At 47.7% G+C, this 13,210-nt stretch overlaps 1 protein-coding gene across 1 annotated transcript in view; it reads right to left on the bottom strand.

Annotated features, from left to right (window-relative positions):
- Positions 1-13,210, bottom strand: part of TMOD1 (tropomodulin 1) — an 83,712-nt gene that overhangs the window by 15,408 nt on the left and 55,094 nt on the right. Inside the window, exons 6-8 of the mRNA XM_081804077.1 lie at positions 12,219-12,377; positions 10,424-10,531; positions 5,014-5,157 (exon numbers count right to left, since the gene is read on the bottom strand). Coding sequence (XP_081660203.1) covers positions 5,014-5,157; positions 10,424-10,531; positions 12,219-12,377 — 411 coding nt within the window. The remainder of the gene's footprint in view (positions 1-5,013; positions 5,158-10,423; positions 10,532-12,218; positions 12,378-13,210) is intronic.

Genomic DNA, 13,210 nt, shown 5'->3' with positions numbered 1-13,210 from the left:
TCCCCACTATTACACAGCAAGAATACGACAGAATGGAGGCTTAGCTTAGACTTGATCCTCGTTTGACTTCAAGTGTCAGAGATTTGAAGACAGGGAATCCCTGGATCAGTCTGTCTCCTGTCTAGAAAGCTCTTGGCTTTTCAGAACAGAGTGCAGCCTCCACTGGGGATTGGACATGGTGTGAGACGGCTGTTGTCACAAATCTTTATTCTGATTCATGCTGATCTGTGTAAGAAAAGGATTTTCTTGACATATTTTTTTCTCTCATTTCCACTGACTCTATCTAATTTTTCCCTGAGAAGTGAGGTCAATGAAAGACCATACTTGGCATTTTGAGGAAGGGACAGTGACACATGCCCATCCTCTCTTGGAGGCTGGATGTTTCCAGGCTGAATTACTTCAGTTCACACGGAGATAGACACAAAAATTATGCACAAGCCAAGAGCTGCTGCTTAGAAGCTGAATGTATGAGGAACAAAACCGAGAACATGACTGGTGGCGAAGTCTTGCTTGCTTTGTTTTCCTCTTTTTTGCAAAACCATTTTCAGCCTCATTAAAAAAAAAACAAAACAACTTAGCCAGTTGCCTTGAGTATGTAATCTAAAACTAAGGGGGTGTCACCCTGTGTGAAAACCTTCAGGATCCTATTCCAGTGTGGCTTTGTTTTCTTTCTAAACTTATTTGGACTAGGAAAATAATCCAATCTGCGTAAACAAGAAAACGCAATCCGCTTCCTTTAGCTTCTTTTCAAAATATGAAGCATATCCTCACTGTCCAATATTGGAATGAAATGTGAGAAATCCAGCCAATATCCCCCAGACATGGCACATAACTTCATTTGGGCAGGGGTCATGTTTTCAGGCCTTGTCTGCTCTGAGGGGCAGGGAGTACCCGGTGCCCCGAGGTCCTGGGGAAGGACCTGCTGGAGGCGGCTCTGTTGGGAGTGAGGAGCACAAATCAAGAGGGACAGAGAATCGCCATTTGGACTTGGCCAACTTGGGATGGAGAGGGCTGGCAGGTACCACATACACACAGCCCGTATGTGGGGCCTGCTCCTGGGGGCTGAGGGTCTCTCCTGTCCAACCACAAATGCAGCCTGTCTGGAAGGTGGGATGCCTCAGTTCTGGCCCAGCTCTGGCACTAACTTGATCCGTGACCTCAGCACATCCCGTCCCTTCTTTGATCCTCAGTTTCCCCACCTGCAGAAGGAGGGGCGGGACTAGACATTTTCTCAATGCCTTCGGCTCTGGGTCCCGGCCTCTCTGCCCCCTCCCACCCTCACTGCTGGCTCAGGGCCACTCGAGGTGGTACAACATTGCTTGGAGATAAAGAGAGATGACTGAGTAAACAAACAGCCCCAGGATCCCAGTTCCCGGATTAGGGTCCTGAGCCAGGCAGCCAGGCTCTTGTCACCGGGGCAGAACTCCCCAAGTCCCTTTCTCCTTTGTTTGGCCATATAAGGAAGAAGGAGGATAGAGGCTCACTAACGCAGGGTACAGTCCCAAGGACTGAGGGGAAAGCTGTGGCCTCTAAGGACCTCGGTGACTAACCAGGAATGAGGAATAAAACACCACTCATCATCTCCTCTGTGGCACAACCCTCAGAGCCCAGAGCTGGGGCACCCGAGGAGAGACGCACCGTGAGAGGCCCTGGTGACCTTCCCTAGACTCCAGGCCTGCGGAAGCACTGCCCCACAGGTGGCCCTCATCTGTCTGGCTTCCCAGGCCCTGACGCCTGCCCTCAATCCTCTCCTATCCAGCTGGGAACCATCTCCCCAGAACACAGCCCCCAGCCCACTTTCATTCAACCTACCCATTCAGAGCCCTTTAGATTTCCAACCCCCTTTCTGGCTTCTTCCAGGGGATGGGCTCTATGGCTTCCCCCTCTCCTTCTTCATGTGGTTTGCTGCACCTGAGATGCCTCGGCCTCCACTTCACTCTCTGAGATACTATCCATCCTAGAGGTTTATCTCAAACTCCACCTCCTCCAAGAAGCCCTCCATGATGCCTGCTCCTGACTGAGATTGCTTCCTCAAAGGCCCCCCATCTGTGGCTTGCTGAAGCACCTGGTTCAATGATCATTTCTGTACTTGTCTGCCTTCCCATCCAGAGTGAAATCACCGGAGGGCAGAGCCAGAGCCTCATTCATATACAGAGCCGAGCACAGCCCTGGGGTTCAGCCAGCACTCAAAAAACACTCAGATGGACCAAAAAAGAGGCTCCCAGGATGGTGGGGGGGGGGAGGTGGTGACCAGAGCTCTAGCCTCACACCAAGGGAAAGGGACCGCCGAAAAAGCCAAGCAAGACCCACACAAAACCACAGTAGGAGTCAAAAGACCAGAGGGGCACAGTTCATGGACTGTGGAATCACATCAGCCTGGGTTCGAATCTTACCTCTGTCACTTACTGTGTGACCATGGGCAGGTTACAGAGCCTGCCTGGGCCTTAGTGTCCTCATCTACAACACAGAGTGGGTTATAATACCCACTCACAAAAAGTCTTTGAGAGCATTAAATGAGATAATGGATACATGGCACCTCCTCAGTAAATTAACTCTTAGAACACTGTGTGAACTCTCTAGGTCACCTTTGGAGTAATTATAAAAGTTCACAACCTCATAGTTACTATCTGTCATTTCCTTAGAAGTAGAAATTCTTATGATCCCCATTTTGTAAGTGAAGAAACTGAGGCTCAGGGAAGTGAACATTCTCACCGGGGTGTTCAGTGAGGGGGAGGGTGCCGGTCAGCACTGGCTCTGAGTCTGGACTCAGCCGGGGCCGACAGCAGCGAGAGGGAAGGTAGGCAGCTCACTCTCCGTCAGCTGTCATCACAGGGACCTGAGGCCAGCGCTCTGGGTCCCTTTTGGCCAACATTCTGCCCCAGGAGTCAGGTTTCAGCTGACGCTGGGTAGACCCTGACTCCCTGCCCAGCCAGGCTTGGAGTCCCATGAGTAGCCAATGCCAGGCCTTAGCCCCAGGCTGCCCTTAAGCCTGCCACATGCCTTCGTTCCAGTGGATCTGCCCCTCCTGCCTGCCAGAAAGCAGGATCAGCAGCGGCCGAAAGAGTGGGAATGGGTGATGCAGCAGCAGCTGTTGGCATGCGAGAGATGCAGGAGTCCCGTGCAGCAAATTCACCCGACAGGGCTGCTACTCTTTATATGAATCAGAGAAAAGTACCTTCTCTGGGTGAACAAGCCCCATGCGAAGGCTTAGAGAGTAGAGTGTGGGTTGGATTTTGCCCCCTGCCCCCTGTGCAGTGAACAACATACACAACCACCCAGGGCAGCCCTGCCTACCAAGCACCACGGAGAGGCCAAGTTCCAAGCTGAGCACTGAAATAAAGAGATGGCTCAAATACAGCACGAGCTTCTGAGAAGCTCATGGGAAGCTGAAGTGCCAGGAGAATAGAGGGAGGGATCACTTAACCCTCTCTGGAGAGAGGGTTAGAGGCCCTAAGGTAGGCTAATGGGAGAAAGTAGTGACATCCAGGCTCTCAAGGAAAAAAAAAAAAAAAGTTGGATTTATAGTGTTTGTCAATATCCATAGTGTAAATGTTCCCACCAGGAGTGACTTCAAGGTAGCAGCGCGCCATCCCTGAGGTGGAGTGAGGAGAGATGCTTGCAATCAGCTCTGGCAAGCTAGCTCTGGAACACCGCTCGCTGGGAGGAGAGGCTTCAACTGAATCCAGAAGGAAGAGGAGGGATTCTCCAGGCAGAGGAGGGGTAGGGGCAGGAGAGGACATTCCAGGAGGAGAGAGAACCAAGAGCAAAGACATGGAGGTGCACAAGTAGAGAGTTTTCAAGGGGTTACGGCTGGGAAGGGCTGTCAAAGCCTCTGGAGCCCGGTGATGCTTTAGTTCTGGACTCGCACAGGACCACGTGCCTGCCATGATTCATAAGCTGCACACTAAAGTTTTGTGCACTTTTCCATATGTGTGTGTGATATTTTACAGTAAGGATGAAAAGTACAGATAGTCTCATTCAGGAATAACTGCTATCTACAATTTTGTTATATTTCCTTCCAATCTTTTTTCTATGCACGTATTTATATGACCATCCGGCAAACATTTTGAGGTAGGAAAACAAAAGTTCCCTATCCAGAGCCCATAAAGAAGAAAGCATTTTAACATGAAAAGCAATGTGGCATCACGGAAAGAGTGTGGGCTTTGGAATCACAGAGACCTGAATTCGAATCCCGCCTCCCAAGTGCTAAGTGGGTGGTGCTGAGAAAGTTGCTTGTCCTAGCCTGTCCAGGCTGCTTCTCAGCTGCAGACTGAGCAGATAATACCCACATCCTGCAGGGTGGTTAGGAAGGTCAGAGATGATGTGTGTAAGGTGCATCGCACACAGCCCAGCCCACCATAGACCCTTAACACAGGCAACATATAAGATATGGTAGCCAGCATCATCTTAGAAAGTCAGAACTGAAAGAGTTGCCCTGATAATAACTGTCTGAACCACAGAAGTTACAAAGAAATGGTAACCCCATTAGGAGAAAGTCAAACTAGTATTTGCCCAGAGAATAGACTCGGTGGTAAGGAGACTGACTCAAAAGCCCACTGAGTGGGGCTGGGGGAGGGTGTTTGAAGAAAATAGGGATATTTAGCCTGGTGGGGAAGACTCCAGTGGTTTATAAGATCTGTGCCCCAGATGTGTCCCACGTGCAGCAGAGAACAGAATTAAATCCAATAAACAAGACTTGCAGGGAGCTGATTTCTCCTGGATATGGGGAGGGATATTCTCACTAAGAACTGAAGGGGTGATCTTGGTAAGGAGTGAGCTCCCATCACTAGGGGTATACAAGCAGAACCTGGCAGAGCACTTGATGGACATGATGAAGAAGGAAGATGAGCATGGTGGAGGGTGTGGACCAACGACCTTTGGGGTGCCTTAAGGCTGGGCCCTGGATCTGCTCTGTCCAGCAGCACCTACCCATCCATCCATCAGTACATGGGCAAGTGCAGAACCGTGAGCATCCTGTAGTGAAGGACACGAAAAGACCCTTGTGCATCTAACCTGGTTATCGATTTTCAGTTCCACTAGAGAAGTGTTGTATGGAAGAGCTTCCACCAGGTGCAGGATCCCGGCTCCGGAAATGAAGTTGGATTCCACGTTCAGTGTCTTCAGCACCTTATTTACCTTGAGCATCTCCGCAAGGGCCTTGAAGCACAGAATAAAAGCAAGGGTACCTGTGAGTCACCCTGAGCAAGGCTGGAGCCCCTCTTGGGTAGAGCCTAAAATACTAAGAGGGCCTTGCTGGGAGCAAGAGTTCCTTGCGCACTCCTGCTGCTCGAGCCAGGGACCAGGCAAGACGATCTCTACAACCTCCTTCACGAAGCACAACTCCCGTGTCTCTCCTCCCCTCCAATGCGCCATGGCTCCCAAACCCCTAACTGGAGAATTCCATACCCCTTAGCCAGCATCCAGCCTCGATCACCTGGTTCTCCTCCCTTGCTCGGCCTCAAGGCTCACTGCTCCCTTACAGTCGGGCTGATCTTAGCTTTGTGCATGGCTGGTGCTCTCCCACTGCTTTGCCTTTGCTCATCCTGTCCCTGCTGCCTGGGATGCCCTTTCCTTTCTACTTTACTTTGTCCAAACCCTGCCTGTCCTTCAAGGCTATGCTCAGTTCCTCTCCGGGAGCCTTCATACTGATGGCCCCAGCTAGCTGTGGCCTGACCTCTTGCAGTTTGTAGAATTTATCCATAACCTCCCTCATGGAACTTGTATTCCTCTGTTCAGAGTTGTTTTTATACTGGTGTTGTCTCTGCCATTAGACTCTCTACTCTTGGTGGGATGAAAATGCACCTTATTCATCCCATGGTGCCCACGTGCTCAGCACACAGTAGGTTCTCGGTCACGGTTCACTGAGTGACTAGCGGAGTCCCTACCTCCCTATATACCCTCCACTTGTCACTTCTATTTCCCTGTTGGGATTCCATGGAGTCATTGTTCTCTTCATCTGAGCAGCAGAGAGCAGAGAAGGATGCCTGGGAAACCACCCCACTGGGCAAGTGACCAGGGCAAATGGGAGGAGAGGAGCTCAGGTGGCCCCCAGCACGTTTCAGAGGAATTCAGCCAAGGGGGTGTAGATAACAATCAGAGCCTCTGAAGGAAATGAGGTAATTAGCAGTTGGTGGAAACGATGTGTCATGGAGGAAAGGGGACACCAGCAGCTGATAGCCCAAGATGTACCACAGTGGGCCCTGGTTGTCTGAAATGACTCTCTGAGCCAGGAACGCCCTTCCTACCATCCCTGCTTGCCGAAACCCTATACAAGCTCAGCTCCCAGAAAACCTTCCTTGTTGAAATCGTCCTTCCCTCCTCCCCCTGTTTCCATGTGCCCCCAGGATGCAATGCCGGCTTTCTCTAGGACCCTGAGGAGGTTGGACACTCCTGAGGAGAGGGCCCCAGGCTATGTTCTTTCCACAGCATCTCTTTTGCTCCCCACAGAAGGCCTGTCCAGGTCTGATGATCAAAATATTTAATAACTGATAAGCAAGTGCACCAGGCCAATCCAAGTGAAACAGCTGGTGGCTGAGCAGGTCCTAGAGACCCTGTCATGCCAGGTGTCAACTCTTTTCTGGATCATGGTAGAGGAATGGGGGTGCAGGGAGAGGAGCTGGGGCAGGGAGTGGGGGCACTTACAGAGCTTTTCACTCCCATGTAGAATTTAAGAAACAAATGAACAAAGAAAAAAAAAGAGATACACACAAAAATAGACTCTTAAATACAGAGAACAAACTGGTGGTTGCCAGAGGGGAGGTGGGTGGGAGGATGGTTGAAATGGATAAGGGGGATTAAGAGTACACTTGATCTTGATGAGCACTGGGAAACTTATAGAAATGTCGAATCATTATATTGAACATCTGAAACTATTATAACATTAATTATACTTCAATTAAAAATTAATTTTTTAAAAGCATTGATTGCTACTAAATAGACTTCAAAACCAGGAAAGTTATCAGGGATAAAGAAGGGCATTACAGAATGACAAAGGGGTCATTCTCCAAGAAGACATAACAATCCTTAATGTATATGTGCCTAACTACAGAGTGTCAAGCTGTAAGTAGCAAAAGCTGATAGAACTACAAGGAGAAAGATGAATCACTGCTAGAGTTGGAGATTTCAATAGCCCTCTGTCAGAAATGGAAAGATCCAGAAGGTTGAAAATCAGTAAGGACATAATTGAACTCAATAACACCATCAGTCAACTGGACAGAAGCGGGACATTTAGAGGCTACTTCATCCTACAACAGTAGAATACACATTCTTCTCAAGTTCACATGGAACATTCACCAAGATAGATCACATTCTGGGCCATGAAACACACTTTAACAAATTTAAAGGAACAGAAATCATACAACATCTGCTCTCGGAGCTCAGTGGAATTGAACTAGAAATCAGTAACAGAAAGATAACTTTGAAAATCCCCAAATATTGCATGGTGATTAAACAACACATTTCTAAATAACACATGGGGCAAAAAAGAAACCTTAAGAGAAATTAAAGTTTTTGAACTAAATAAAAATGAAAACATACCTTATTAAAATTTGTGGGATGCAGTGAAAGTAGTGTCTAGAGGGAAGTGTCTAGTATTGAATGCATATATTAAAAAAGAAGAAAAATCTAAATTCAATAATCTAAGTTTCCATTTTAGAAAACTTTTAGAAGAGCAAATTAAATCCAAAGTAAGCAAAAGAAAATAAATAAGAATTAGAGCAGAAATCAATGAAGCTGAAAATGGAAACTCAATAGAGAAAATCAGTGAAGTGAAAAGTTGATTCTTTGAAAAGATCAATAAAATTGATAAGCCTCAAGCCAGGCTAAGAAAAGAGAGAGAGAGAGAGAGAACACAAATTACTAATATCAGAAATGAAAGAGGCCCATTACTACAGATCCCATGGAAATTGAAAGGATAATAAAGGGATACTATAAACAACTCTTAAATCCACAGATGTGATAACCTGGATGAAATGGACTAATTCCTTGAAAGACAATTTGCCAAAGCTCACATAAGCAGAAATAGACAATTTGAATAGGCCTTTACCTACTAAAGAAATAGAATCAATAATTTATAACCTTCCAAAACAGAAATCACCAGGCCCACATGGTGAATTCTACCAAATATTTAAGGAAGAAATGATACCAATTCTCCACAATCTCTTTCAGAGAATGGAAGCAGAGGGAATACTTCCTAACTCATTCTACGAGGCCAGCATTATCCTAATACCAAAACAAAGACATTACAGGAAAACTACAGACCAGTATCTCTCATGAACATAGATGCAAAAATCCTCAAAAATATAGCAAATTGAATCCAACAATGTATAAAAAGGTTATACACCATGACGAATGGGATTTATCCCAGGTATGCAAGGCTGGTTCAACATTTGAAAATCAATTAATGTAACCCATCACATCAACAGGCTAAAAAAGAAAAGTCACATGATCGTATCAATAGATGCAGAAAAAGCATTTGACAAAATCCAACACCCGTTCATAATAAAAACTCTCAGTAAATTAGAAATAGATGGGAACTCTCTCAACTTGGTAAAGAATATCTACAAAAAGCCTACAGTTAACATCATGCTTAATGGTAAGAAACTGGAAATGTGGGGCGCCTGGGTGGCTCAGTCGTTAAGTGTCTGCCTTCGGCTCAGGTCATGATCCCAGCGTCCTGGGATCGAGCCCCGCATTGGGCTCCCTGCTCCGCGGGAAGCCTGCTTCTCCCTCTCCCATTCCCCCTGCTTGTATTCCCTCTTTCGCTGTGTCTCTCTCTGTCAAATAAATAAATAAAATCTTTAAAAAAAAAAAAAAAGAAACTGGAAATGTTATTACTAAGATTAGGTACAAGGCAAGGATGAACCCACTCACCATTCCTTTTCAACATCGGAATAGAAGTTCTAGCTAATGCAAAAAAGCAGGAAAAGGAAATCAAATGTGTATATATTGAGAAGGAAGAAATAAAACTGTCTTTGTTTGCAGGTGATATGATTGTCTCTGTAGGACATCTGAAAGAATTGGCCAAAAAAAAAACCCTCCTGGAACTAATAAATGATTATAGCAAAGTTGCAGGATACAAGGTTGATATATAAAAACTAATCACTTTCCAGGGCGCCTGGGTGGCTCAGATGGTTAAGCGTCTGCCTTCGGCTCAGGTCATGACCCCAGGGTCCTGGGATCGAGCCCCGCATCGGGTTCCCTGCTCAGTGGGGAAGCCTGCTTTCCCCTCTCCCTCTCCCACTCTCCCTGCTTGTGTTCCCTCTCTTGCTGTGTCTCTCTCTGTCAAATAAATAAAATCTTAAAAAAAAAAACAACAAAACTAATCACTTTCCTATATTCTAGCAAAGGAACAAGTGGAATAGGAAATTAAAAACACAATACCATTTACATTAGTACCCTCAAAAGTGAAATACTTAGGTATGGAGCTAACAAAATATGTAGAAGATCCTATATGAGGAGAGCTACAAAACTCTGATGTATAAAAATAAAAAACTAAATAAATAGATATTCCATGTTCATGGATAAGAAGACTCAATATTGTCAAGATATCAGTTCTTTCCCACTTGATCTACAAGTTCAATGCAACCCCAGTCAAAATTCCTGCAAGTTATTTTGTGGATATTAACAACCTGATTGCTGCTAAATGATTAACTGCCATCCCTGGTAAGCTAATTCTTGCACTTTTAACCTATTAGTGTTGTAATAATCATACTATACTGTCAGCCTTTAGTTGTCTGCATGGCCAAATGGACCGTTGTGTTCATGAAAGTGGGAGCTATGACTGTAGGTCACAGTTGTATTCTCAGAGCCTAATTCAGTGCTGGACACAGATTCTCAATAAATATGTTTGAATATTAAGAAAAAAAGAAAAAAGAATTGATGGTTACTTTATAATAAGTACAATTTAATTTGATCAGCAATATCTTTAAGACTTGGGCAAAAAACAAATAAAATTGATCATCAGGACCCATTGAGTAAGACAATGATTTTAAATATAGAGAAACTGAAGCCAAGGGAGGGGCAGGTCCTTATCCAAATGTGATGTGCCGAGTGGAGACAGATCCGCTTTAGAATTAACAAGACTTGCATTTAAATCTTAGCTCCACTTCTCACTTGCTGTGCAACTTTGGACAAAGCAAAATGCCTGAACTCCTTGCACCCCAGGTTCTTCATCTGCAAAGTGGGGAGACCTGCATCCCTGAGATCAGGGGTGGCTGTGGATATTAACTAGGATAATGTACAGATGTTGCCTGGGTAATGGCCCTTGTGTTCACATCATCTCCTGGCTCCTGGCCCATTGCCTTTCACCATGCCATACAAGGTTCTTCCTCAGTGGGGTTCGGCCAGTCCTGAGGCCACAAGCATCAATCATTCCGTTTCTATGCCCCCCACTCCCAATGCAGCAGAACTGAAAGGTACATACATGCGCCACAGGGTCATTGCTCCGTGTTCCCACGATGCTGAACTTCTTCACATATGAGTTATCTTTCAGGGCTTCTGCATACGCCTTGAGAGTGGGTATGGGGATATTCTGCAGAGAGAAAGGCAGGCAATGAGGAGCAGCCCCAGCCAGGGTCAGGCTGGGCAGACAAATGGGGCAGTAACCCTCTCACAGATGCAGCCTGATTGCTAGCAGGTCTCTGACCAAAGAGCTGAATAGGTAAAGGGTTTTCGGGCTTTGCCCCACATGCTTGAGATTTAGAGAGAACTTCCTGGTAAACAGATTGGGAAAATCCTCCCTGACAATTTCAGGTAGGACCCACAACTATCTGTGCAGGTGGAAACCAGAGAAGGAAAAATCAAGGCAGAGGATGCAGAGGAGTGTTGTGCCGAGAGCTCAGGACTGGGGTGTGGGAGTGGGCAGGGCCTTGGCCTCTGCCCGGACAACTGGCCACGTTTCTGACTCTCTCTGTGCCTCTGGGCGAAGTCACCCCCTCTCTCTGGACCTGTTTCTGGAAAACCAAGGTGGGGGGCTGGGCGCTGCACTAGATGATCTCTAGGAGACATCTGTCCCAAAGGTTCTCAGGTGTACTGCACATCAGAGGCTCCCGGGGAACTTTTATAAAATGCTGATGAGTGGGTCTGAACCAGACCAATAAATTCAGAATCTCGGGGTGGGGGCGGGGTGGGCATTGGCAGAGATTTCTTAATCTTTTTAGGTGGAAACCACTGATCTGGTCCAACTTTCTCACGTGCATGAGGGAAACTGAGGCCTAGAGAAGGATGAGCCTGTGGCCCCAAGGTGAAGGCGCACAGCCACGGCCGGTTCCACACCCCTACGCCACTCCGAGCCAGTGTTCACTGCCAGGGTGCAGAGTTCTGAGCTGTGCCAGGGCCTCCCACTGGCCACACAGCAGACAATGGAGGCACCCGAGAGGAAACCTGGCTGTGTTTGCACGGATCTCTCATTTCAGAGAGTTACGTTAGCTCCCCGTGGGAGCAAAGCCTGGGGAGGGAGGCCAGGTGGAGGAGAACACTGCAGGCGCAGGTTTCCAATCAGACTATGCCGTGGGGCTGGCAGCCACTTAAAAGAAAGTGGAGAAGAAAGAAAAGAGGAGCTGGGGAGTGGGGGGACCACTTCTTACCTTACCCCACAGCCTCCCAGAACTAATCCTCCTGGCCTCTGGGCTGAGCAGGTGGGCAGGCAGCTGGTCCTGCTTCTGAATTCCCCCTGCAGCCTGTCCAGGGTAGGACTGCTTGTCCATCTGACCCTCCTCTGCCCTTGGTGGTCACACAGGAAACATGCGACACATATGGGCCCACAGCTCCCTGCCAGGGCTGCAGAATGAGGCTGACCATACGTCTGATAGAGCGCGGAAGGCTCAGGGCTCGGCCCGTCCCAGGGCTGTGAGACCCCACATGCCTGCTGGGCACAGGCTTTTTCCAGCCTTGGGATCCCCGGCAGTCAGGTGTGTCTGACTTAGGATTTTTAGCTCGGAGAAGCTCTCAGTGTTTCCAATAACAAGGCAGGTTTCCAGAATCAAAGCTTTGTTGGCCCATGGTGAACCTGGGCCTGAAGAAACCAGGGCTATAGGACATGTTTGTTGACGATGCCCAGGCCTTTTAGAGGTTTTGCCCCCTTCCTGATCCAGAAGCACCCAGACCCCAAACTGGACCCTGTTCTCTCCGCACAGCCAAGCCTGGGCCACAGGCATCGGGGTACACAGACATGGCTCCTCCCACCCGCCCCAGGTGAAGCTAAATAAAAAGGACTTTACCCGGATATTGTTGAGGTTAACCTCCTCAAGTTTGGGGTCATTGTTCTTTATCCGCTCCAGGGTTTCCTCAACGTCTGTTGAATTTGGCTCTTCATCGGGCACAGGCTTGTACTGTGTCGGTTTGATCACGCCTAGAGTGACCGACAAAAGAGAGGTGGCTCACAGAAACACGGGGACCCTCTCCCTCCACACCGGGATTCTCTGGAAGGAAGCGGTGGCTGGGTTCAGGCACAAGAGAAGACTGCGCATTCCTGGGGCGATGGGTGGGGGGCGGGCAGGTGGGAGGTGGGGTCGGGGCGGGGGAGAGAAGCGCTGGCTGTGCCCTGCTTGGACTCGGCCTTTGCCCTCCTACAAGGACTGGGTGAATGACTGAAACCCTCTGACCTTCTGTGTCCTCATCTGTAAAGTGTCGGTCAGTCACTCTGCCTCAGTGGACTCTTGTGAGGATAAAATGAAGCCTGAACGTGAGAGAAGCGTGTAAGCTTTCCAGAGAGGGGGACCTTATTCTTCTGCCACCCTCACTGCTTTTGGGGGCCGAAATGCCAGCTTGGGACAATGCAGTGGAGCAATGAAAACAATGCAATATGGTCACAGGAGAAGACAAGGGCACTCACGGAACAAAAGAGGCACCAGGAGACAGACCCGTGTGGATGTGTAGAAACTCATGATCATGGTGGAGTCCCCAGCCAGCGGTGAAGGGATGGGCTTTGCAAAGAACAGTATTGTCCCCGTGGGAGAGCCATTAAAAAATGACAGTTTGATCTCATCTCACACCACACCCAAACACGGACTGCAGGTGGAGTAAGAAGTTGAATACAAGAGGCAAACCTCTAAAACTTTTAGAAGAAAATACAGGAGGATATTTGTATCACATTAGGATGGAGAAGTCCTGCATAAACAAGACACAAATCCCGGCAAAGGAAAAGGAAAAGGTGGATAGATTTGGCTACATAAAAATTTAAAATGTCTGCAATGAGCCAGAGAGCATGAAT

This window comes from Leptonychotes weddellii, chromosome 14 (assembly GCF_054177405.1).
Source record: "Leptonychotes weddellii isolate Sample4059 chromosome 14, ASM5417740v2, whole genome shotgun sequence".
In the NCBI taxonomy this organism is placed as follows: domain Eukaryota; kingdom Metazoa; phylum Chordata; class Mammalia; order Carnivora; family Phocidae; genus Leptonychotes; species Leptonychotes weddellii.
The sequence above is the reverse complement of the archived record's forward strand: the minus strand, read 5'-3'. Positions and strand labels throughout refer to the sequence as shown.